Raw genomic sequence first — 26,433 nt, 5'->3', positions numbered from 1 at the left:
CTTTTCTTGTGTAGCCATAGACTCAGTTTTATTCCTGTGACACAGAGACTGCACTTAGGGGGAGGCAGTGCCTCAGAACCAGGAGGGTTCATTGTGGGTACCCCTCGGCCCCAGGTGGTTGGAAAAAAATCGGGGGGACAGATGTCCCAAAGCAAAGACTGTGCCTTTTTGGAGTGAGACAAGGCATCCTTAAAAGACAACCCTAAAAGTGACTCTGGTCCATGCACAGTGGTGAGAGCACTGGGCATGGAAAGAAGATGTCACAAGCGGCAAAAAGACTTTTTCCAGGGGGTTCCGAGTGACATGGAAGCACACGAGGTTTGAACGTGTTTCCAGGGGAAGCCTATGGTGCAAGAAAGACTCCTCTCCTCTTCATGGACTGAAGTTTGAGTATTCTAAAGGGTGGTGCCAGACTGGGCAGTTGGTGATTTGGGGGAATGTATTGGATTGGGAAATTTTGGTGGTGGGAAGGAGGAAAGTGATTTTTGTAAGGTTTTCAATTTTTTATCTTATAGTTTTTTTTTTTTTTTTTTTCTTTTCTTGTACTTTAGGTAATAAAGTTTTCTTTATGTTTAAGCTGGAGCCTGCTTTGCTTATTCCTGGTCAACTCTCACAGCAGATACCAGGGAGAAGGTATACTCATGGGGGCACTGGCTCTGTGCCAGGCCAAAACCATGACAAAGTGTAGATGAATATGCAACAGGCTGATGTAAGGGAAAAGGTATCTAAGAGGTATCACCGAAGAGAACAGTGTGCTCTTGGCTGAGTGCCAAAATGCACCCGCCCATAACAACCTTTACTCTTTGTTCTATGGTCCTTGCCTCCTATTGTCCTTTTTTAAACTTCAAAAATTTTCACAGGAGAGAGAACATGTTTTTCACATATGGCAAAGACGAGAATTCTGTGGGGGAAAAAGGCCTGCCTGTGGTTTGCTCAGCCCTGCAAGAAGCACAAACCTCAAAGGGAGCCCAAGCAGTGGCTCTGAGGCGGCCTTTGGTGGTTTTCAGAGCAGGACTGACTGGAAACTCCCCTACAAAGGCAGCTGTGGGGGAACCAGTCCTGAAATGCAGCAATTGATCACTTTGTCCTTCTAGGCAAGGGACTGGAAGAGACCCGAAAATCCTGCAAAGACAACAACCATCTGCTCAACAATCTGACCAGGACCCTCCTCCTCCTTCCTGTCTCAAACCTGCAGCCCTTTAGAACATCCCAAAAAGTATTTTTGGGTTCTGGCTCAGTCTTTAGACAAGAGAGAAAAGGATGGAAATGTCGAGCAGGGGTTTTAACCCGCGGCCGTGGTGGGAAGGGACCCTGTCCGGATTCCAGGTGTTCCCAAAGCTGCTCCATCTCTGCTCTCCTCACCTGCACAGGGCATAAAGAATAGACAGGGCTCTGCCCCACCCCTGCTGCACACCTTCCAGGGTACCCCTCCACTTCCCGGAGCTGTGGGGGCCTTACCCTGGCAACGCTCAGTCCCGACACATCGCGACAGTGGCTTTGGACACGCTGCCACAGTCGATTCAGACACCCTGTGACCGTCCCGGCACTCGCAGCGCGATGGCAGCTGGACCCCTTCCTGGTGCTCCAGGACCACCATTGCTGTCCCCCCTTTCCACAGACCCCACCACAGGGTCTCTGCTCCCCCCTGTCCCGGGATCTCCCCTCCGCCGTTTCCCTCCCTCCATGCTCGGGGCTCCCCAGTGGGGTCCCGGTCCCTCCATCCCAGCCCCTCCCACCCGCTGCCCCCCGGCCCCTCCGGCCGCACCCCCCGACAGCCCCGGGGCCGACACCGGCAGAGGCTGCCGAGCTCCTGTTGGATGAGATATTCCTGGGGCAGCACCAGCTGAGCGGGGCCCGGATCCCTCACGCCGTCCTTGCCTACAGCACTCGGGCTCCAGCAGCCCCGGGCTGCTCCTTCGGGATGTGCTGATTGCTCCTGGAGCACTGCCGTTTGTCAGGAACGAGCCCGGGAGTATCCAAATCATCCCCAAGGCCTGGGCTGGGACTCCTTTGAGGCTGCGCCTAGACCCTGTGGGGTTTCGGAGACTTATGGGTGTCACTGCTCTGTCTCAAAATCTGGAGGGAGCAGGAATGGCAAGTTGTGTCCCACCATGGCCCAGCCCCCATGGGCCTCACCTGAGCACCCTGCGAAATTCCTGGAACTCCTGCTCTACCTGCATGGCCAGGTGCTGCTCCTGTGGGCCACCTGCTCCAGCCGCTCCCGCCTCAGCCACAGAATTCCAAAATCCCTGGGAGACACAGCGGAGCCCTCTGTTTGTGCACTGGGATGCTTTAGAAACACAGCAGACCTTCAGGAATCCCAACAATAATTACAACACCTCCTGAAGGGTCTGCAGCGTCTGGAGCAGAACAGGGGCATTGGCCCAAACAGCTCCAATTTAGCCCCATTTTGCCCTCTCAAGGCACAGCTCCCAGCCCTGGCTATCTCTGTGCTCCAGCTGCAGCTGCAGAGCCCTCAGGCTCTCCTCTTCCTGTCCTGCAGCGGCTGTGTCAGAACCAGCAGTGGCCCAGGAGGAGCAGGAAATCCAAATGCACTCTGCAGCCGCCTGAGGAGCCCTGGCAGAGTCAGCACCGAGCACGAGCTTTCCTCAGAATCCCAGGGAATTTCAACATTCCCAGAGCTGCTGTGCCCAGGCTGAAGGAGGAAAAGGGAATGAAAGGCTGTAAAGCGATCAGAAGTGATGTTGTGGACCTGAGACATGTCAGGCGCTGCCTTCCTTCCCTCCGGGATCATAGACAGTGGTTGCGGGTGTTGCGCAGGGCATGTGCCTGACCCTGGGACACTGCTACGCTGCCAGTGGGCACTGGGATCCAACCTGCTGCCTTGGCGGCTTCTGCCCGCTGATGGTGGTGGTGCCGGGACCGATTGGTGCCCGTGAGTTTGCAAAAGGAGCGATTTCCCATCCTCCCTCCTGTCCGAGGCCGCCATGGCCACTGAGGGGATGGAGCTGCACCGGGGCGCCCCCTGCTGGGCCGGGAGTGCTCCCTGCAGCGCCCCCTGATGGCCACGGTTAAAACTGCCACAAAAACCAACAGTGCTGAGTGGGAGGGAAAGTTCTGGGTTTGTGTTGTTTGTTCTCTTCAGGTTTATAAATTTCCCAGTAAAGAGCTGTTATTCATTCTCCAACACTTTGGCCTGGAAGACCCATCATTTTTGAAATTAATATAAGTTTTAGGCATGGGTCTTCTTTCCATTCCAGGAAGATTCCCACGTTCCTTGGCAAATATTTCTCATTTAAACGAGTGGTCAAATCCTGGGTTCCAGTGTGGATGGGACAGAGACCTCAACTGAAGACAGGGTCAGGAACCAGGCAACCTCATGCTCTGCGCTTTAAGCTAGTTGGGCCACCAAGCGCCCTCTCCCCAGCTGGCACTTGGTGACACAGTGGTCTCCTGGCCACTCAGAAGCTTGCTTTGGCAGAGTGTCACACTGTCCCCAGTGTGCCATGGCTGACAGGCTGATGGACAGATGGGGCCCTGTCTCAGCAAAAGCAAGGTCTGGCCCACCCCTGCCAGACATAGGTGTTCCAAAATGTCTCCAGACATCAAACTTTTCCTGTCTCTGACACCCCACCCTGTGCCATGGCCTGATCCTGACTGCCCTGGAAAAGGGGGAGGCTCTGGAACCCCCACAGGGCCTTTCTGACATCATTGTTGGGCAAACACAGCAGAGGAGGGGTTTGGGACAGGGCACAAGAGAATCCAGAGGCTCCTAAATGCCACTTTGGCCATCAGAGCAGTGAAGTTCTGGGACCTGCCTGGTGGAGGAATCGTGCCAGAGGCAACCTCTGGGGTTTGTTCCTTGTTGGGTGCTTTCCCTGGAAATTGTTCCTTTTGTGACCTTTTGAATTCTGAATCTTGAAAACTGAGAAGTATTTGTTCACCAACCAGGCGGGACCCTCCTCCTTCCTGAGCCAAACAGGGCAGAGCTAAACAAACAAAAACCGTTTCTTCTGGTTTAATCAAAAAGCTGATATTTGGGTCCAGTAAAAGGGACAAGGGTCCTGTGCCTCCTGGTAGCAGAGGAGGAAATGAGGAGCCCCTGGGGGTACTGGGAGCACTTGAACAGGGAGCCTGGCAGCCCCACATGGGAGCCCCCACTCATGGCCACTCCCTGGGCACGATGGGCACCCATGGGAGCTGGGGATGCCCTTGGACAGGGACCCCAGTGCCCCCTGTGCCCTCAGTGTCACAGCACGTTCTCGCAGATGTCACTGGTGTCCTGCTGCCTCCTGTGGGGTCCTGGCAGCTCTGCATAGGTCACCTGGGGGGATGTGGCGCGGGGGGCCCCTGTGAGAGATGCCGGTTGTGGGACCTGGATTGTGGGTGACACCCATGGGTGATGTCCCCCGTGTCCCATCTGTACTCACCACCTGCCTTCTTGGTGCTCATGACATCACTGTACAGCACCTCCCCCACCTCTGGGGGGGCCGCGGGCTCTGGGGGAGGCCTGCAGGGATAAGTGGGAGTCTGTGGGCATGGGAGGGTTTTGTTGTGGGGGTAAAATGGAGGTTCAAACCTGGAGTCCTTCACTCACCTTTCTTGCTGTTTCCTGAGGGCTGCAAAAGAAAAGCATGAGGGGTGACTCTGGGGTTCTCAGGGCTTCTGAACACCATCGGGACCCCTGACTGTCACTGGGACCCTCAAGCATCTTTGAAAGTCCCAAAATACCTTAAACCAACCTTTCAAACCACTGAGACCTCAGAGTCCCAAGAACTCCCTCAAAACCCCTGACAGAACCCCCAACTTCCCTGCACAACCCCACACAACCTCCCCAAATCACCCAGGACCCCAAGCTGAGGTCTCTACAGGCTCAGTTTCTCCCAAGTCAGGAGCTGTTGGTGACACTCTATGGCCCCCATACCCTGGGGGGTCTTCACCCCAATCCCTGGAAACCCCATCCCCCCGTATTGTGACCCACCACAGCAGTGCCACTGGTAGCAGCCCCCGATGACAGCCAGGAGCAGGAGCAGGAACAGCAGGGACCCACTGAGCCCTACAGCCACTGCTGGGGACAGAGAGGGACACATTGGTGTCACCCAGAAGCCCAGGGGTCCTGCACCCTCCGTGTGACCCAGTGTGACCCCACCTGTGTCCCTGTGTCTACGCGATGTCACAGCCAGGGCCAGCTCTGGGCTGAGTGCCCGGAACACGCGGTGCCCGTCCTGTCCCAGCTGGTTGGTGGCCACACACTGGTAGGTGCCCGAATGTCCCACATCAACAGCTCCAAGCTCCAGAAGGGGACCCCGGGCCACCTCCTGCCTGTTGTGCAGCCAGGTGAAGGTGACAGGGGCTGAGCCCACCTGCACTGAGCAGCGCAGGGTCATGGGGTCACCGGCATGTACCTGGTGTGACAGGGGACCAGGGGTGATGGTGGCATTGGCCACGGGCACTGTGGGGACAGAGACAGGGCTGGCACTGGGCAGGTGGGATGGGGGTGCCATGGGAGGGGTCACCCCCAGTCCGAGGGTCCTGCTTGGCCAGGATGGTGACATTCAGGGGGTCACTCTCAGCCACGCTGTCCCTGTCGCTGACCTGGCACCGGTACTGGCCGCTGTCATTGTCCCCAGGATGGCACAGCTCCAGGCAAGGGCCGGTTCCTAGCAGTGCCCCCAAGCCCTCCCAGTGCCAGGAGAAGGACAGGGGACCCACAGCCACCACGTAGCTCAGGACCAGTCAGTCCCTGCATGCCACCTGTCCCCTGGGGGCTGCACTGACAGGGACACCCCCAAGGGTGGGACCCCTTGGATGGGGGGACCTCAGGGAACAGTGAGAGACCCGTGGTGGGGAGGGATGGGAGAGGGGAAGTGGGACCCCAGTGAGGAAAAGGAGGCACAGAGATAGGAGGGGGGCTTGGAACGGGACCCCAAGGAATGATGGAGGCCTGGAGAGGAAGATGGGGAGACACCAGGAAGAGTATGTAAAACCAGGGAGGGAATGGTGAGACTTGAGGACCCTGGAGGGAGTTCAGAGAGGGCCGAGGTTGAATCAGGGACAGATGAAGGGATCCCAGTGAGGAATGGGGGGACACAGAGGGTGACCCAAGCAGGAATGAGGGGATGTGGAAAAAGATTAGCAGAAAGATGGGGGTACCCACATAGGGCTGGCGGATCTGGTGAGGTACCCAGGAAAGGATAGGGGACCCGGGTAGTTATCGGGATCCCCAGACGGGGCAGGGGTGCCTGAGCAAACTGTAGGGGCTCCCCGTGCCCATCCCCACACTCACTGCGCACCGTGACGCGGAGCCAGGTGCTGCTCTTCCGCACGGCCCCCCCCTCGGATTGCACGTCACAGCTGTAATTCCCCGAGTGCGACACACCCACGGCGGGCACCAGCAGCTGCGGGGACCCCTGCGGGCCCCCCACCACCTGCCTGTCCCGGTAGAACACGTGCAGGAGGGGTGCTCGGGGCCGCAGGGGGCTGGGGGTGCTGAGGCAGCTGAGAGTCAGGGGGGATCCCACAATAAGATAAGGGGGACCCTCCAGCACCGGCACTGAGAAGAGCTCTGGGAAGGAGACATAAGCTGGTGAGAGAAGTTTGTGATGTGGTTGCTCAGCATCGTTATGAATAAGAAGCTTGACTAGACCAATATTCAAGCAGCAATCAATTTACTGTTTAAGATGGTAAAGTATGAGCAATACAGCGCTGGGTACAGTGGGGTAAGTTTTCCCTCCAGGTGCACACCGATAATTGAGGCCTACAGGTATTTATAGGGGTACTTACCAGGTTTTTTTCAGCAGTTTCTATTTCCAATTTTTTATTCATCAGCAATTTTTATTCCAAATTATTACATCACAATTCTATACACTATTGTGATTTTAATTTCTCAGGATGTATCTCAAAGGAGTATCCCATGATGGTGATGGTGCCGTTTCCGAAAGAAGAAAGATGAATCCCATCTGGTGGGGTCCAGATCCCCAGATGTGTGTCTACCTTTTAATTGCAGAGACTATAAATCTCATAACAGTGATGTCCAGCTTCCCTTTGGTCGAAACCCTAAATCATTGAGGTGATGTTCATCTTCCTTTCTCAAGCTGTTTCTCTCTGCTTCAATAATACGTGAGATAAGCATATTTCCCTTATATATATTCCAAAGCTATAGTTTCAAGGATGCAAGTAATATTCTAAAATTGCACTTCAAAAGGTTATTATTGCAGAGGTTTTTATGGATTAAATGCAAGCAAAAAGCAACATCTTTAACACCTTAATTCCAATGCTCTTAAATCAACCAGGGTTAATTGCAAACAAAAGATAGTTCCAAAGGCCTTTTTCTATGCTTTATTTTCCTCAGTTATTATTAGAATTCACAACTGTCTCATTGTCGGTGTCCATACATTTCGTATTCACAAGTAAACACGTCACCTATTTGTACCTGACACGAAACACAGCTTTGCATCTCACAGCATGGTTTGGCGTCTGCTGAGGTTATGCAGACTCTCCAGAGGGTTGCTTTGGATGTGCTGGCACCTCATGACCTCCATCATGTGGTACATTCTCTTTTTGACTCTGTGCAGTTTGGTGTTTTTGAGACCAAGTGGGCTCTTTTGGCGGCCCACGCGGTGGTGCAGAATGCTGCACTGGTGCCACAGGAGCCAGGTGTGGGGTTGTTGCTGACGTGCTGTTAGGCACAGGGCTTTATGCCAATGTTCAGGGGCAGGTTGGCCTTGATCCCCTTGTCACCCGCTGGGAATGGAAGCGATTGTTCAGACCCTGGAAATGGCTGCTCCGAGGCAGCCGTTTGTGACCATTGTCCAGGGGTTTGATGAATCTTTCATCGCATTTGCGGCAAGGCTGACTGCGTCTGTGGAGCGGCAGGTGCCTGATCCTGTGGCAAGGAGGATTGTGATTGCAAACCTTGCACTGGTGTAATTGCAAGGATGCTTGTAGGAGGGTCTTAGCGGCTCTGCCTGATGTTCCTACTGTCTCTCAGATGGCGGAGGCCTGTGCAGACATCATCCCCTCGGGTCAGAAGTTGGCTGCTGTGGCTGCTGCTGTGCAGCCAGTCTGGGCGGCACAGCAGGGTGGGCCACAGCAGGGGACTGCGCAGGCTGGCAAGAAGCAGAGGAAGAAAGCACAGAAGTTCAAATTCCCCATGTACTTATGTGGTTCATGTGGTAGACTGAATCACGTCCAATATCTGCAAGGTGGCTGTTCATATTAATGGCCAGGCTTTACCAGGCTCGGGAAATGCCAAGTGGAGTACCCAGCAGCAGGGACGTGCCCAGACACAAGCTTCTCTCCAGACCCTGGAGCTGATAGAGGTCTCCTTTGCCGGCTTGCAGCCAGCACCCATGGATCAGCAGGTGTGGATGTCTGCACTGCAGCAACAGTTGTCTTAGAATCTTGTAAAATACACAAGGTTCCCCTCGATGCCTTTGATCCCTTGGGTGGGGGCATGCGTGCTCTCCTGATGGGGAGGTCTTGTGCCACCCTTCAGGGCATCATTGTGCCCCTGGGGCTCATTGATGCAGATTTGACAGGGCAGATTTTTGCCATGCTCTCCACAGCCACCCCCCCATCATGATCCCAAAAGGGACGCGACTTGCTCAACTTGTGCCTTTTAAGTCCTCTGTTGGCAGGACAGCTGACCGGTCATGTGGAGCTGGTGGCTTTGGATCCACTGGGCAGCCTCAAGTTCGTTGGACTGCTGTCCTGACCAAGGACCATCCTGAGATGCTGTGTACCCTGTCTCTTCCTGGTGCGACGCCATTGGAAATCCACCTCCGCCAGCTTCTCGACAGTGGTGCTGATGTCATGACTCTCTCTCTTGCCACCTGGCCCGGGGAGTGGCCCCTGGATCCAGTGGGGACGTCTGTCGTGGGCTTGGGAGGGACCGTGCAATGCTACGTAAACCTGCGGCCTGTGCTGGTAACGAACCCAGAGGGACAGACAGCCTGTGTGAGGCCTCATGTTACTTTTGACAACATCTGGGGGCGGATGCTCTGTCTGTCTACGGGGTGAGCAAAGGGATGGATTTCTGATGTGGGCCGCTGCGATGAAGGGCGCAGAGTGTCCTACGCCTCCTGTTCGGTGGCTGGTGGACAAATCTGTTTGGGAGAAGCAGTGGCCCCTCCCTCAAGATAAATTGGTAGCCCTTCGGAATCTGGTGCAGGAGCAGTTGGACCAGGGTCATCTGGAGCCTTCTTCCAGTCCCTGGAATACTCCTGTCTTCTGCATCAAAAAGAAATCTGTGAAATGCAGGTTGTTGCAAGACCTCCGAAATGGTAATGCTGTGATGGAAAGCATGGGAACATTGCAGGTGGGCATGCCATCACCTACCATGCTTCCCGCAGACTGGCCAGTCCTCGTTGTGGATCTGAAGGATTGTTTCTTTACAATTCCTTTGCATACCGATGACAGACTGAAGTTTGTCTTCTCAGTGCTAGCGATTAACGAGGCTGAGCCTCCACAGAGATATCAATGGAGGATGGTGCCCCAGAGCATGCAGAATTCTCCTGCCTTGCCTGGAGTTCGCAAGCAGTTTCTTGATGCACGTCTGTATCATTATATGGATGACATTTTGGTGGCTGTGTCCACCCAGGATGAGCTGCTGAGGATTCAGCCTTGGTTGCTCGATGCTTTGCATGCTCATGGACTGCAGGTGGCTCCAGAAAAGGTTCAACAACAACCACCTTGGAAGTACTTGGGGATCAAATTTCTGGAACGGATGATCCGTCACTAGAAGGTGCAATTTGTGCATTCTGTGAAGACACTGAATGATGCTCAGAAATTGGTAGGACGTCACTTGGTTACATCCATACTTGGGGCTAACCGACGCACAGCTATCTCCTCTGTATGATTTGTTGAAAGGAGACTCTGATCTAAAGTCACCTCGAACACTGACCCCTGAGGCATGTAAGGCGCTGGAGGTGGTCCAGCAAGCTGTTTTGGCTTTTCAAGTTCATGGCATTGATCCCTCCTTTGATGTCACTGTGTTCATCACCACTCCAGATTCGCATCCCACGGGCATTATTGGCCAATGGAGTGACAAATGGTCCGATTCCTTGCACGTGTTGGAATGGGTTTTCCTGCCCCATCAGCCGCTGAAGACGGCAACTGCATTGTTTGAGCTGATTGCTCGCTTGATAATCAAATGCTGGTAACGGTGTTTGCAATTGATGGGTGCGGATCCTGCAAAGATCATACTCCCGGTGCAACGGGGGATTTTGACTGGAGCTTTGCAAACAGTATGTCCCTGCAGAGTGCTCTGGAAAACTTTTCAGGGCAGGTCATTTATCATCTGCCCAGCCATAAGCTACTGCATGTGGCAAAATTCACACAAATCTCTTTGCGGCCCAAAAATAGCCAGGAACTTGTGCAAGGGCCCACCATCTTCACTGACGGTTCAGGGAGAACAGGAAACGCCATTGTTACTTGGAGAGACCAATCAGAGTGGTAGGTTCTGGAAGCTCATGAGGATGGGTCAGCCCAATTGGTTGATTTTCCCAGGAACCTTTCAACTTGGTCATGGATTCCACCTATGTGGCCAATACCGCACAGAGTTTGGGTCATTCCGTTTTGAAGGAGGTCAGTAATCCTGCCTTGTTTCATTTGCTGAAGACCTTGTGGTGTGCCAGTCAGGCCCGGGGTCATCCATTCTATGTTCTACATGTGAGGAGTCACACCAATTTGCCAGGCTTTATAATGGAACGCAACACAAGGGCTGACAAGTTGGCTAACCAAGCGTGGGTAGCGCCTCAGCCTGATACACTCATGCACGCCAAGGCATCACATGGGTTTTTCCACCAAAATGCACATACCCTGCAGAAGCAGTTTCAGCTGATGCCAGCTAAGGCTCGTGACATTGTTGAGTCATGTGATGACTGCCATGCACTTGCTCCGCCTTTGCCGGCTGGGGTAAATCCCAGAGGCCTTAGGGCCTTGGAGCTTTGGCAGACCGATGTCACCCAGGTTGCCGAGTTTGGCCGGCTGAAGTATGTGCATGTCACAGTGGACACGTTATCCTCTGCGATGTGGGCTTCGGCTCACACTGGGGAGAAGGCCCGTGATGTCCTTGCCCACTGGAGGCAGGCCTTTGCCGTTCTGGGCATACCTTCTGCTGAGAAAACCAACAATGGTCCTGCTTACTCATTGCGAAAGTGCGGCAGTTCCTGCAGTTGTGGGGTGTCTTGCACAAGTTTGGTATCCGTCATTCTCCAACTGGTCAAGCTATTGTAGAACGCGCTCATGGTACTCTGGAGCAGGTTCTTCAAAAACAAAAATGGGGAATGCAGGGTGAAACCCCGCACAGTCGGTTGGCAAAAGCTTTGTGCACAATCAATCATCTCACTGCTCCGCAGAACTCAAATAACCCTGTCATTTTGGATCACCATCTCTCATTGCAGGCTGCGGACGAGGCACATCAGCCTTGAGTGAAGGTACAGGTGTAGAATTTAGTCACCAAACAGTGGGAAGGTCCCTATGTCCTTATCGCATCGGGGCGCAGGTATGCTTGTGTATCCACACACACTGGGGTACGCTGGGTACCTTTGAAGTTTGTTCAACCTGACCTGCAACTGCAGAGACAGAATCCAGCTGATGAGCAAGATGGAAACCGTGACCAACCTGGAAGGCATCAAGCGGGGGAATCATTGAGTGATGATTCGGATGCAGATGATGAGAGTGATCACTCTGATGATTCCTCTGCAAGTGGACACTGAACAGTGTTCATGTTTTCTTTATCATATTGTTAATTTTCTTTTTTTTCTTTTTTAAAGGAAAACAGTAAGATGTTGCCCTGTTTATTTAAGATTTTCTAAGCCTTCTGATGTTGGCATTCTTGTAGTGAACTTTCTCACACACTTTCTATAAATAACTCATTGTTTTGCATTCCTTTATGGAGGAGGAGACAGTTGATGGACTGTTGGTTTGTCCAGTGTCATTGGAGAGGTGTCACTGTCACCCTCCAATCCACTGTCACTTTTGGAAAACTGTAAATGTTGGAGTCAGAAAATAAACTTCCTCTTTTTTCTTCACCATGAGAACAACGATGTGAGCTTGTGTTCTTTTGTGTCCTATAATGACACTCCTGGGCCAGCAACTCCCTCTGAGTGGGGCCACTCCCAGCTGGGAACTCTCCCGTTTGCTGCACTCAGAGATCCTGAACAACGACAGAGCCTGGGCTGATCCCCCCACTCCTCCAGGCTCAGCCCTTCACCCTCTGGGGAGATGGCAAAGGATCTACAGAGAGCATTCCCTTCCCTCAGGGGAATTGTTCACAGGTGCCTTGCACTGACTCTTTGTGTCTGTGTGCACACAGGAGTGCCTGTGCTGGGGAAATGTGGCAGAAATGCTGCTCTCTGAGGGGTTGGAGTGCCTTGGATAGCTGAATCAGTCAGGCCTGTAGGTAAGGTTAAGTCACAAGGTCTAAGTGAAGTTAAATGCTGCTAAACAGTATTTAACGTCAATTATAACCTATGACTTAGCAATTTAAAAGAGGACTAACACTTCACAATATTTAACTTAGCTTATAACTTATATTAAACTTAAAAACTTAGCAAAAAAACAACTATTAGCAGCATTTAACTTCACTTAGACACTTGACAGCCTCATGGAACAAAGGGGCCATTGTGACACTGAGGGGACTCATGAAATCATGGAGATCACTGTGACACTATGAGGCCCCATGGAATAAGCAAAGCATTGTGACACTGCAGGGCCTCATGGAACCAGTGAGACCATTGTGACCCTGGGGGTCCCCATAAACCAAGAGCACCACTGTGATACTGTGGGGCCTTGTGAATACAAACGTCCTTTGTGACACTGCAGGGATGCATGGAACCAAAGGTCCATTGTGACATTGCAGGGCCTCCTGTCATCAGTGGTCCATTGTGACACTGGGCCACCAAAGGAGACCATGTGACACTGCAGGGCTTCACAGAACCTGGAGGCCATGGTGACATTGTGGAACTCCATTGAACCAAGGGTTCATTGTGACACTGCAGGCCTGCATGGAACCAAAGCTCCAGGGTGACACAGAGTGGCCTCCTGTCATCAATGGTCCATTGTGACACGGTGGAACCAAAGAGACCATTCTGACACTGCAAACCCCCAGGGTCCGAAGGTCCATTGTGACATTGCAAGACTCATGGAAAAGAAGAGTCACATGACACTGTGGGACCTGGGGAACCACGGAGACCATTGTGACACTGCAAGGCCTGATGGAATCAGTGAGATCATTGTGACACTCTGGGGCCTTCTGGAACCAAGGGTCCATTGTGACACTGTGGGACTCTATTGAACCAAGAGTCTATTGTGACACTGCAGGTCTTCTTGTAATCAAGGGACCATTGTGACACTTCTGGACCCCATAGAAACAGGTCACCATTATGGAGCTGTGGGGCCTCATAGATCCAAGGCACCATTGTGACAGTGTGGGGCCCCATAAAACCAAAGGAACAAAGAACAGGTCTGGTTGGTTTGGCCTTCCAGGGGCCACCTGACTGGTCCAGCTGACCCTGGCATGTTGAGGATCTCTTCTCATCTGCTGCTAAAGCACAGGGACTCCATGCTTTCCTTCCTATGGAAAAGAACTCTCCTCCTCCAGGAACCCATGGTCAGATTTGGGATTTCTCCTCCGAATTTCCTTATATCCAGGGATTGTTCCCATAGGAATATTGCCAGTACAAATCTGGCTGCAGTGGTTTCTCAAGGGTCACTTCCCATCTGTCCCCAAAACATTGGGGAAATCTCTGCACTTTCCTTCCTATGGGAAAGGACTGTCCTGCTTCTCCAGGTGTCCATGGCCGAGGTTGTGTTTTGACCTCCAAAATTCCCTAAATCCAAAGACTGCTCCTAGACAAAATCTACCATTCCCGAAAAGTCTGGCTGGCCATGGCCCAGTGAGGCTCTCACCAGCCTTCCAAACACTGGGGCTCTGTGCTTTCCTTCCTATGGAAAAGAACTGCCGTTCTCTTTCAGGCGCCAATGGCCAGAACTGGGGTTCCACCTCCAACATTGCCTGTTGTGACAGACTGGAGGAGATTTTTGGCTCAAAACATTTCATGTGTGAGGGAGGAAGGGGCAGGTTCAGCCTTGACCTGCCCTGGAACCCAAATCGCCCCAGAGCCTCTATCCCAGCCCAGCAGTGTCTGCCAATCCCTGGCACAGCACAGGCAATGCTCCACAGCCACCTCTGCAGCCCCAGCCCAGCTCCTGAGGGACCAAATGAACCTAAGTCCCACCTGGGGGAAGGGCCCAGGAAGACCAAGGGGTATTGAAGGCTGACCAGAATGCAAGCACACATCTTGACCCTACCTCCTCTTGGAATTTCCAGCTGAACAGTGCTGGAATCCAGGAGTTGGTAACTGTGTGTGTGCTTCTCTGCATCTTTTTGCCTTGCTCTCTTTCTGTGTCTTCTTCTGTTTCTGTGCTCCTGCAAATTTTGATTAATATTAAATGGAGCAGGCTTAGAATTTGTGAAGTTTAATGGCTCAAGTCAATGCTTTGAGAAGTGTTTTATGTTGACCTAATGTCTGTTGTGATTTGAGATGAGAAGAATTTTAAAAAGTAAAATTTTTCGTGTAAGTGACAATCTGTTAAACCACTAAGATACTGAACACGTCTCTGTGAAACACAAATGTTAAAGATGAAAAAGTCCAGGCACCTCCTCTTTCTTTTCCAGTCAACAAAGAAGCAGCAAGCCCTGGCCCTGGCCCCCATCTCAACCAAACCAAACCAAACCAAACCAAACCAAACCAAACCAAACCAAACCAAACCAAACCAAACCAAACCAAACCAAACCAAACCAAACCAAGCAACCCTGCCGTGGGCTGAGCTCCTGCTCCCCTCCCCAGGCTGCCCCCCTCCAGATTGGCCCCATTCTAACCAAACCAAAACCCAACAACTACCAAACAGGAAAACAAGAGGCTACAAAACCACAACTAGAGCAAAGCAAGACACAGCTATTGAAATCTTACCAAGTCCCCTCCCCCCAACACAACTAAAACAAAAAACTCCTACAACCTACAACCCATACAAAATAACCTTACAACTAAAAACTTAAACATAAAAAAAGCCAAAAACCAACCATAAAACCAATTGTAGCACAACACAACCATGACTTCCACCACAAGTTACTGGCAGGTCAGATGTTAGTCCTTTCAATACTTCAATCCTCCCTTGAGTTAAAGAGAAAACAAAATGCAAGCATATAAAAAATAAAAATCAAAGTCAGTAAAGAAGAAATGAAATCCTAATTTAAAAGAAAGAAAAAAATACCTGAATCTTAAAACTAAAATCCTCCTATAAACTATAAACAAAAAACCTCTTTTTCTTCACAAAACTATTTCAACAATTCAAATTTGTATCAAACAAAAATCTCCATGCTAAAATAAACAAATTTTAAAAAACCTGCAATTTCAAAAGAAGTTTAAACAGAAAAAAAAAGTAATTCAGTATCCCCAAGAGAAGATCTCTATTCCCAGAGATAAAAATAATTTATAAAGTAAATAAGAAAAACTTTATTATAACTCATCTTTAAAACAATACCCCACAAGTCAACATGGCCCATCAACAAGCTGTAAAAAAGCTTGTAGCTAGAAAGACAACTTCACAATAACGAAGTTCCCCAGACAACTGTTATCCATGACAAAATTAAGTACCACAAAAAAATTTCCTCCTGTAAAAAACCTCCATAATCTTAACAAGAAAAACTTATCACCCTAAAACTAAAAAAAAGACAATTCTAGAAATAGTAAACCACTAGAAATTTTACGTTTAGTTTCTTTATATTGTCAGGTTAAAAAAAATTGTAAAGAAAAACAGTGTTCTAAAGAATCTATTTTAATTCTTACTACCTTTTTTCTTTTATTTGCTTTTAATAAAATTTTCTTTATACCCTTTTAAAATTTTAAGTCTACTTTACCTTTCTCGTAATCCTATCTCACAACAAAAAAAACACATAAATAATTAACCGACACTAAAACCGACCACACTCATTAATCCATTAATTAGGAAATCTCAAGATGGGAAAAATCTTAAATTAACAAACCAAAACCACTACAATGTTAGCATGTTATCATTAACCCTTTGCCAAAGTTTCTCTGATTTTCTAATGCTGCCAGTAAAGGCTGTTTGGTTGATTTGGGCTCCTGAGAATCTCTTATTGGTATTTCTTCAGGGAGTCCAACTCAGAGTACACAAACAACTGAAATTCCTTCTAAATATTTCCTTGAGAGAGTTGTTTGGGGGATGGGAGTCAGAGCTTGTGTGTCCTGCTTGGCACAGCCCAGGCAGGGCTTTCCCAGCCACATTCCACACTCCATTTCCCAGCTGGAGCCGCTGGTGCCTCTGAGTTGTGCTGCCCGAGCCCCAGGGACGCTCTCCTTGTCTGCCCATTCCCCCACGGTCTCTGGGCAGGGATGGCCTCAGTGGGGGCTGCTGACATCCTCAGCACCTTGGAGGCTGCTGCTGAATTTTCCTGCTCCAGAGGCTTGTTCAGCCTTCAGCTCTTCAGTGCAGGAATTCAGTGTCCCAGGGCTCATTGACATTCAGAACAACTAAACAAGCCAAACCTCTGGGGATAATTTGATTTAATTTTCAAATCTTTTGTGGTTAATTAGACGAATTCCAGTAGTGTATTCAAGTTGAATAGATTCTATTTAAAGAGACAGTGAGAAAAGATTTCCTAGGTCCAATTTAGGTTTCTTCTCCCTGTTAATTTATTGATACGTGCGATCTCCAGCTGACACTGAATCCAAGTACCTCCTCATGCAGTTTGAATAGATATGAAAGTCAAGACCCTTCATGGCTGACAATCAATCAGACTCCGTCCCTACCCCCACCCCACCATTTCCCCCATCCCAGCCCTGGCACTCAGAGCAGCCTTGTGCAAATCTGAGCTCCCTCCAGCCCAGGCTGCACCTGCAGCTTTCAGCTCCTTGGCTCCAGCTCCCACCTGCTTTCCTTGGAGAAGGAGCTGCCCGAGACACAGAGGGCTGTTCATTTCTTGTCAGCCAACAAAGCCAAGGGAAGGCACAGCTCCATCAAATGCAAAAGTCATTCCTCTGCTGGATATTAAATCCACTTTCCACGGCAGGCAGTCTCAGAGCAATGGAAAACACTTTCTGTGCCCAGCACAGATCCCAAATTCCCCCCAAACCCTCCCTCCCCCAATTCTGCCCAGATTTGCTCTTTGCACACACAAGTCACAGGCTAAAGTCAGGAGCTCCCTCCATGCCAAGAGGGAGGAAAAGAGAGAAAGGGGATGAAGAGCTCTCCTGTGCAGAGCCAAGGTCCAAGTGCCCCTGCAGTGGGAACCACAACTCATCAGGTTTGTGTCCTTTGGCCTCAGGGCCTGGTGACACTCAGAGGCACAGGAAGATTCCTTGCCAACAAACACAAGTTGAACATTTGAACAGTTTAATAACCATCACAGCTCTTCCCTCAGCTATTTGTGATGTCCCAGCAGCATTTGACATGTCCACCATCCCCAGGGGATCTCTCTTCTGGAACAGTTTTAGACAGAGTCATAAGAAAATGTAATTCTGTGATAGATATAATGACAATTAGGTTGTTGTCTAATGATATATATATTTGAACATCAGAATGTCTGGACAACTCCCTGAAGTTCAAAGCATGAAGCCATTCAGTTGAGAGGCGCTTGAATGACCAGAGAGCATCTGAAGAAGGAAATCTGGGATCAATGGGGAGGTCATAGATCAGGCTGGTCGAGTGAAGACATGTCCTTACACATGGCCATTTAAACATGAGAGCTGGAAACACTGGAAGGAAGATGATCATGAAATATTAAACTAGGTGTTGGTGACTAACATAGAGAAGAAGACTGATATTTTTTCCTGGAATCAGTACAAGAATCCAGTAGATCCAGAAAATTCCTGTTCCTTGTGGAAAAATATGCCATCTCCTAAAAGTACTCAAGTGAGTCAGGTAATAAAGATTTGCTTGTATATTAGGAAAGGAACAGGTATTAAAACCTGTGCCCCTTTCCAGGCAGACATCAGCTGTGTGCCCATGAACACGCAGTGCCACTTGTGCCCTGAGGTGCCCAGCTGGAATTAGATCTCTCTGAGAGCACTTGAAGGAGAGCAGAGCACTTTGCAAGCTGCAGGGCCCTGACAGCCCCGCAGGGCTCCTGTCCCATCAACATCTGCTCTGCTCCAATCTGAAACAGGGCCCAGCATGGTGCTGGGATCATCAGAGAGCTGAGGTGTGTGCTGGAATTCAATGCCCTCCCCATCCCGCAGCAGCCCTGCATTTCCCTCCTGCAGCCTTGGTCTCCAGCACAGCCATGGAGGCTCTTTGGGCTCTGGAGTGTTCCTGCAGCCCCCAAGGGCAGCTGAGCTCTGCCTTTGGCACAGTCAGGCCTGGCCAGCGCAGGCCATGCTCAGCAATTCCCTGTGTGTGCCTGGCCCTGCTGTCAGCCCCGGCAGCGGCTGCGTGGCCGCTTTGTGGCCCTGTGATGGCCCAGCCATGGTGGCCCAGCCCCTGTGCAGGCCCAGCCCAGGCCAGCAGCATTGCGGCTGGGAACGGCCCCTGTGCCGTGGTGCCCACAGCAGCCTTGGGGCTCTGTGCCCCATGGCCTCCCTGCTGGGCAGCCTCTGCCACCTCCTGCAGAGCCCCTGGCACCTGTGGGGCTGCACAGGCAGCCCTGCCCCGGGCTCTGCCACCGTCTGGGCCAGCAGAGAGGCAGCCAGGGCTGGCCATGGCCAGGAACAGGCCCTGAGCCCTGCAGGAGGATGGAGCTGGGCCACAGCCAAACTCAGCCCAGGCCAAAGCTGGGCTCAGCAGCCAGGGCTGCCAATGCATGGGCACAGAGGTTTGTTCTGACAAATGCCCTGGGCCCCCTCCCTGCTCTGTCCATGCCACCAAGGGCACAGAGGAGCCTCCTCTCTGGGCCACTTGCCTGTTTGCAATGCCTTGCACAGGCTCTGGCCCTGCCCCACAAGGTCTGGCCTGAGTCCTGCCCCTGCACGCTCAGCCAGGCTGAGATGGATGGTTTCTGGGCCAGGCTCTCTGAGCCCAGCCCAGCTCCCTGCAAGCTCTGCCAGCTGCCCTGAGCTCTGGGCAGCACCAAGGGCCTCTCCCCAGCCCAGCCGGCTCTGCCCCACAGTTCTGCTCAGGCCAGGCTGCTCTGGGCGCTGCCCCACGACCTCAGCCCCTGGCAAGGGCACAGCAGCAGCTGCAGCTGCCACAGGACTCAGCCCCAGCCATGGGGGAAGGTGCTTGGCCAAGGCCAAAGGAGGCTCCCTGGCTGCCCTGCTCCCCTCGGGCTGAGGTGCTGAGAGCTCTGCAGCCCCTGCTGTCATCCCATCTGCCCAGGGCAGCACAAGAGCCCCGGCCTTGGGGCCCTCAAGAGCTGGTCCTGCCGCAGGCCCAGGGCCCATGCCAAAGCTGGGGCAGCTACAAAGCTGTGCCCATTTCTGTTCATTGCTGCTCTGATGGGGATTGGTTCTCAGCCACTCAGAGTTTGTTGATGAATTTTCCTCCTGCAGAGGCCTCTTCTTTCTTGAGCTCCTCAGTTCAAGGGAAAAGGCTCATAAACATTTGTTCAAAACACCTGAACAAGAAAAGCCACAGGGAATACTCCAGGTTTTCAATTCTTTCGTGGTTAATTAGACACATTTCTGAAGTGTATTCAAACTGAATATACTGTATTGAAAACAATGAAGAGAGAACTGATTTATCCTGTTAAATTTTCTTTTCCTGTTTATAGAGTGATTTCAGCAATGTCCAATTGATATTGACCCCAGCACCTTCTAATGCAGTCTGAATAAATATTAAAATCAAGAGCTTTAAAGCTGATGATCAGTAACGCTTTGTCCCCACCACTTATCCACAATTTCCCTCATCCAAACCCTGAGAATCCTATGGATCAGGAACAGGTAAGACACCATCCCTGGAAGTGTTTAAGGAAAGATTGGATGTGGCACTCAGTGCCATGGTCTGGGTGACAAGGTGATGTTGGATTCCAGGTTGGACTTTATGCTCTCCCAAGGTCTTTTCCAGCCCGGTTGATTCTCTGATGATTGTGACACTGCAGGGCCCTGGGGAAGCAAGGGGCCATTGTGACCCTAAGCAAGGGGCTTGATACCACTAAGGGGACAATGGTGACACTGTGTGTGACATAGCAGCACAGAGCCAAGGGGCCACTGTGACACTGTGGGGCTGAATGGAAGCAAGGAGTCCATGGTGACAGTCTGGGTCCTGCTGGAACCACAGAGGCCACTGGGACACTGCATGGCCTTGTGGAACCAAGGGGCCATTGTGCCACTGGGGAACCAAGGAGACCCTTGGGAGAGTGTGGGGACAATGGAATCAAGTAGACATTGCAGCATTGCAAGGACTCTGGGAACTGAGGGAACAATTGTGACACTGTGGTGCCCCATGGAACCAAGGATCCCTGGTGACACGGCAGGATCATGTGTCGCCAGGGCTCCACTGTTACACTGCAGCACCAAGGAATTCATTGTGGCAATCTGAGGCCTCATGGAACCAAGAGGCCACTGTGACCCTGCAGGGCCTTGTGGAACCATGCAGAGCATTGTGACGGAGCTGGACCTGGTGTCATGATGGGGCCATTGTGACACTGCAGGGCCCCATGGAAGCAAGGGGCCAGTGCAGCTCCTCAGGGACTCCTGCAATGAAGGAAACATGTTTGACACCGTGGTGGCCCTTGGGACCAAGAGGCCATTGTGAGACTGTGGAACCAAGGAGAGCATTGCTGCACTGCCAGACCTCGTGGAACCAAGGATCCACTGTGACACTGCAGGGCCTTGGGGGACCAAGGGCAATCGTGACACTGTGGGGCTCAAGGATCCAAGGGACTTTGTGACACCATGGGGTCCCATGGAACCAAAGGGACATTGTGACACTGGGAGGCCTTATGAAATCGTGGAGACAATTGGGACACTCTGGGGCCCAATGCAACCGTGGTGACACCAAGATATCTGGGAGTGTGGATCAGCTGGAGGGTAGGAGGGCTCTGTAAAGGGACCTGGACAGGCTGGATCCAGGGCCCAAATCCAACAAGGTGAGGTTTAACAAATCCAAGTGTCAGGTCCTGCACTTTGGCCACAAGCCCTGCAGTGCTACAGGCTGGGGACAGAGTGGCTGGAGAGCAGCCAGGCAGAAAGGGACCTGCAGGGACTGATGGACAGCAGGCTGGACATGAGGCAGCAGTGTGCCCAGGTGGGCAAGAAAGCCAATGGCTCCTGGGCTGGCTCAGGAATGGTGTGGCCAGCAGGAGCAGGGCAGTGATTCTTCCCCTGTGCTGTGCACTGGTTGGGCAGCACCCTGAGTGCTGTGTCCAGTTATGGGCCCCCTGGGGTGAGCAATTAGAAGAAATGTGAAGCAGGGGGTATAAAGCAAGCAAATGTGAAGCAGAGGAAATGCTCAGGGCAGTTTGGGGGTGGCTGCCAGGCAGCCCTGGCTCTGAGCAACAGCGTCTGCAGTGGCACAGGAAACTCCCAGCTGATGGGAACAAACTTTCTGGCTCACTGCAGAGGCCCGGACAAAGCTGAGTGGTTTCCCTGGTGTCCCCCAGCCCTTGCTGGCCCCAGGGGCTGATGGCATTTGTGCTCCCTCAGGTTCATGTCCCCACACCAACAGCATGGGGGTGCTCCCCCTGCTGTGTGCAATGCAAACAGGGGCTGCTGAGGCAGTGCTGCCATGTCTGTGCCTGCAAGGATGGGGCACCTGTGTGAGCTGGGGGAGAGGCCAGGGCTTCAGAGGGGGGATGTTGTTGGCCGCTCCATCAGGATGCTCTGGGACGCTGCCCTGGGCTGTGCAGTGCACTGGGGATGGATCAGCCCCTGCTCTGCTGCTCCTTCCCGTCTGCCCCAGGGCCCTTGCAGAGCCCCAGCCATGCTGTTTGCCCCCAGCCTGCACACGGCCAGCCTGGGGCTGCTCACGGGGGTTTTTCTGTGCTGAGCATTGGCCTGGGTGTTCTTGAGAGAGCCTGGGCAAGGAGCCTGGAGCCCCCAGGCCCTGGCCTGAGGCATCAGCACTGCCCCAGCAGTGCCCATGGCCTGTCCCTGCTGCAGCCCCGGCACTGCCATCCCCAGGGCTGTGCCCGGCCCCGAGAGCACTCAGGCCCTGCAGCAACACCAGGGCCACCAGGGCAGCAGGGCAGGGCCATGGCAGCAGCACTGGCAACACCAAGTGCTGCTGCTGCTGCTGGGCACAGCTGCTGGGCCAGCACTGATCTGCCCCCAGCTCTGCACACAGACATTGCTGCTGCAGCTCCAGAGAGGGCAACAAAAGGGCATCTCTGCAGAAAACTCGGCTGGGAGATCCTTTAGTTCCTTTAAAGCTACTGAGAGCGCAGCCCTTTATTGACAGTCTTTGAGAACAAGGATGGTGAGAGACACAAAATGAGAAATGGCAGAAGCAATGACATTTTTTGGTTGACAATATTAAAACTCTAAAAAAAAAATAAAACGACCTCCAAAATGAAACCAACAAGAAGGATCAAAGATGATTTTATTAGAAGTGATTTGCAGAAATTTGCCAGCAGTTTAATGCTTCTGAAACCATGCAGTCATCAGTGTCCACACTGCAGCCTTGAGCTCCTGGTTCCTCAGGCTGTAGATGAGGGGGTTCAGGGCTGGAGGCACCACCGAGTACAGAACTGACAGGGCCAGATCCAGCAATGGGGAGGACAGGGAGGGGGGCTTCAAGTACAAAGAAGTACCAGTGCTGATGAACACGGTGACCATGGCCAGGTGAGGGAGGCAGGTGGAAAAGGCTTTGTGACGTCCCTGCTCAGAGGGGATCCTCAGCACGGCCCTGAAGATCTGCACATAGGAGAAAACAATGAACACAAAACCGCCAAATGATAAGCAGGCACTAATAACAATGAGCCCATATTCCCTGAAGAAGGATTGGGAGCAGGAGAGTTTGAGGATCTGAGGGATTTCACAGAAGAACTGGCCCAGGGCATTGCCATGGCAAAGGGGCAGGGAAAATGTATTGGCTGTGAGCAGAAGAGCAGTGAAAAAGCCACTGGCCCAGGCAGCTGCTGCCATGTGGGCACAAGCTCTGCTGCCCAGGAGGGTCCCGTAGTGCAGGGGTTTGCAGATGGACACGTAGCGGTCATAGCACATGACGGTCAGCAGATAAAACTCTGCTCCAATGAAGAACATAAAGAAAAACAGCTGAGCAGCACATCCAGTGTAGGAGATGTCCCTGGTGTCCCAGAGGGAATTGTGCATGGCTTTGGGGACAGTGGTGAAGATGGAGCCCAGGTCAGTGAGGGCCAGGTTGAGCAGGAAGAAGAACATGGGCGTGTGCAGGTGGTGGCCACAGGCTACGGCACTGATGATGAGGCCGTTGCCCAGGAGGGCAGCCAGGGAGATACCCAGCAAGAGGCAGAAGTGCAGGAGCTGCAGCTGCCGCGTGTCTGCCAATGCCAGCAGGAGGAAGTGGCTGATGGAGCTGCTGTTGGACATTTTCTGTGTCTTGGCATGGGGATCTGTAAAAATAGTAACCATGGAATAGATTGGTTTGCAGAGGACTTTAAATATCCCAGCACAGCCTGGGGGAACTTTCCCCCTCTGCCTGCTCAGGGCGCTGCTGTCTGGAGCAGTCCCTGCCAGGGCCCTGTGCCCAGGGCTGGGCCCTGCCAGTGCTGCCAGAGCCCAGCCCAGCCCTGGGGGCTCAGCTCTGCCCTGCAGACCCCTGCCAGCTTTGGCACTGCCCAGGGGCAGCTCTGGCTCTGCAGGCTCTGATGGCATCGTCAGAGCAACCCTGAGGAGGCTGGAGAAGTGATATTGACACTGCCTGTGAGGGGTCTTGTGCTGATTTCTGTCACTGCTTGCTTTATTCAGAGCTGAGGTCAAATTATTTATTTTTTCTAAACATGAACCAAGAGATGACTATCTACGTGCAATTTTCCATCCCAGCAACCCAAAGCAGTAGATTAATAAATTTTTCCCTTTTATGCAGCCCCTGCCTTGCTGTGCTCCCTGTATAATCGACTTGAAAATGTTCTGCAGTTAAATGCCGGGATGGGAGCAGTCCTGAACAATGCAGCAACCTCCCCACACAAGGAGAACACTTCCAAGCCTTACCAGCTGTCTGCTCCCACCCAGATCTTGTCCCCCAGTGCTGGGAGCAGCTGCCAGGGCTGGCTGAGAGCTGTCCCTGGCAGGCAGCAGAGTCCCTGCCCCAGCACAGCGCCCTGGGCTGCAGGACCCTGCTCTGCAGGACAGCCCTGGGCACCCCTGGCTGCTCTGCACAAGAGACAATCAGAGAATGTACTCACAGGGTCTGTAGGCATTGGGATGTTCCAGCTTTAGGAGATGGCTCCAGGAGCTGCAGCTGCATTGTCCTGCAGCCAGAGGTTCCTGTGCCAAGGGCTGGCAGTGATTCTGCCCCAGGAACCTCTCAGCACCTTCCCAGCCCTGACTGATTGAAGCTCTCTGTGCCTCTGTGCTGTGTCTGGGGTGGCTGCAGGCAGTGCCCCAGCCCTGCTGGGCTGGCAGAAGAGCTGTTCATCAAGAGAAATGTGCTTTTGAAGCTCTTCTTGGTTACCAGGTGCCAGGAGCCCAGCCCAGCTCAGCAGCACAGATACAGTACCAGGACTTTAATGAGCCTCTGGGGCTTTGTGCTCAGGCCCTAAACATCAGTCCCTGAGAGGGAGCTGAAGAAACCTCTCCAGAACTCCAAGTCAGAATCCAACTCCAAAGTTCCATGGACTTTTAATGGGTCCCACTGAGGGACACAACTGAGAAAGTGTCCCCAGGCCCCAGGCAGAGCACTGGAGGCAGTGATGACAGGTGGGGACAAGGAGAAGCCAAGTCTTTGTGTCCTGGGGCACAGCAGGGTCTGTGCCACCAAGGGCTGGGAGGAGACACCCTGTGCTGAGGCACTGGGGTCTCCTAGCACTGCCCCAGCCAGGCTGGGCACTGTCAGCGCCTTGTCCTGCCCTCAGCATCCCCCCCTAGCCCACATCCCAGTGGCCTCAAGGATCTGCTGGAAGGAGTCCCTGGGGAGCCTTGCTCAGCAATTGCTCTGGGGAATCCTTAATGCTCCCTGTAGGGACTGCAGGTTTTTCAAAGGACTTTGGGTTTGGCTTTTGTCTTGCTGTCTCTGAGAGGTTTGTGCAATCATGGCCTCCAATTATCTGCTGTAATTAGTCCCTGGAGAGGCTTTATGAGTAACAACACTCAGTGGGGCTCATTAATGCTTCAAGGTACTTCAGTGTTTTTATGGTACTTGGTGTTTCCCTTTTGATACAGACTCTGTGAGAGGTTTGTGCAATCATGGCCCCAATTATCTGCTTTAGCGAGTCCCTTGAGAGCTTTGTACTGACACTAAGCGGGGCTCATTAATACTTTGAATTACTCAAGATTTTCAACGTACTTTGGATGTTCCTTTCCACTCTCAATCTCTTAGATGCTTTTTGTGCCATCCTGGCCTCCAGTTCTCTCCTCCATGGAGCCCACGAGGAGCTTGTGTTGGGGATGGACCTCAGTGAGACCCATTCATGCTTTGAGACACTTTTCCTTTGACTTTGACTCCTGGAAAGGTTTATGCTATCTCCCCCGGATCCTGAACTTTCAGGGCTCAGCTCCAAATGAACCACAGGGCTCATTAGGATCAAGCAAATCCTGGCTAACCATGGCTCTGCCTTGATTTCCCTCTGGTCTGGTGCAGTTCATTAGGAATATTTCCTTTTACAGTTATGAAGAAATATGTCAATGAGCTTCTAAGAAATATGTATTCCTTTCTTAAAGGGTGTTCTTTATTGCTGTTCTTATTATACAAGAGGTGGTTGCAGCATTCTGTGATTGATATTGATCCAGGGTCTCTCCTAAGGAGGTCTGGCCAGGTCAGAGAAGTTTTACCTTGATAGCTGACCCAGTGTGGACAACCCTGCCTCACATTCCCCAACCCCGTGTGAGAAACGATTTTCACTTTCAAAAATTTAAATGCTTCATTAAGACCTTATCAAAATACAACAGAAGACTGAATAAAGAAATGAATACAGCACCAGGAGCAAAGGATTCAGTCACCATGTACTTATCTCTAAAATGGATGTTCTGTCTTTTATACCACCAGCCCCTCCCGAAGTCTTGTCAATCAACTCCCTCTTTGCTGTCCAGTGGTGGAGATCACTGTCTTACACCTTAATAGGAGGTCAGGTGCTGCCATAGTAACAAGCCGACCCTCCCAAATGCCCCGACTACTGAGGCCATCCTGTGATAACAATGCAAGGGGGAGGGGAAGGATAAGTATACATCTACAAAATGTCTTTTAACATGTTTAATATTCACCCCTTAATTGTGAGGGTCAACCATAGAATTACTCATCTGTAACAAACCCCCCTTTTCTCTTTCTCTAGTCATTTTACTCGAAAAATTAGGTTAAAATATTTTCTCTCTCTCTTGAATGAGTCATACCAGCCACTGTTGATGTCAGCAAGGACAGTGGGAACAGGAGAAAATA

General features: G+C 51.9%; 1 protein-coding gene across 1 annotated transcript; it reads right to left on the bottom strand.

The window, feature by feature from the left end:
- Positions 1–22,517: 22,517 nt before the first annotated feature.
- Positions 22,518–23,432, bottom strand: LOC134429628 (olfactory receptor 14C36-like; the record flags this gene model as incomplete). The annotated part of the gene is made up of 1 exon (XM_063176871.1): positions 22,518–23,432. A coding segment is annotated over exon 1 (915 nt), but the record flags the coding sequence as incomplete, so codon positions are not given.
- Positions 23,433–26,433: the final 3,001 nt, after the last annotated feature.

Source organism: Melospiza melodia, chromosome 26 (genome assembly GCF_035770615.1).
Source record: "Melospiza melodia melodia isolate bMelMel2 chromosome 26, bMelMel2.pri, whole genome shotgun sequence".
Classification (NCBI taxonomy): domain Eukaryota; kingdom Metazoa; phylum Chordata; class Aves; order Passeriformes; family Passerellidae; genus Melospiza; species Melospiza melodia.
This window is presented reverse-complemented; position numbering and strand designations above follow the sequence as displayed.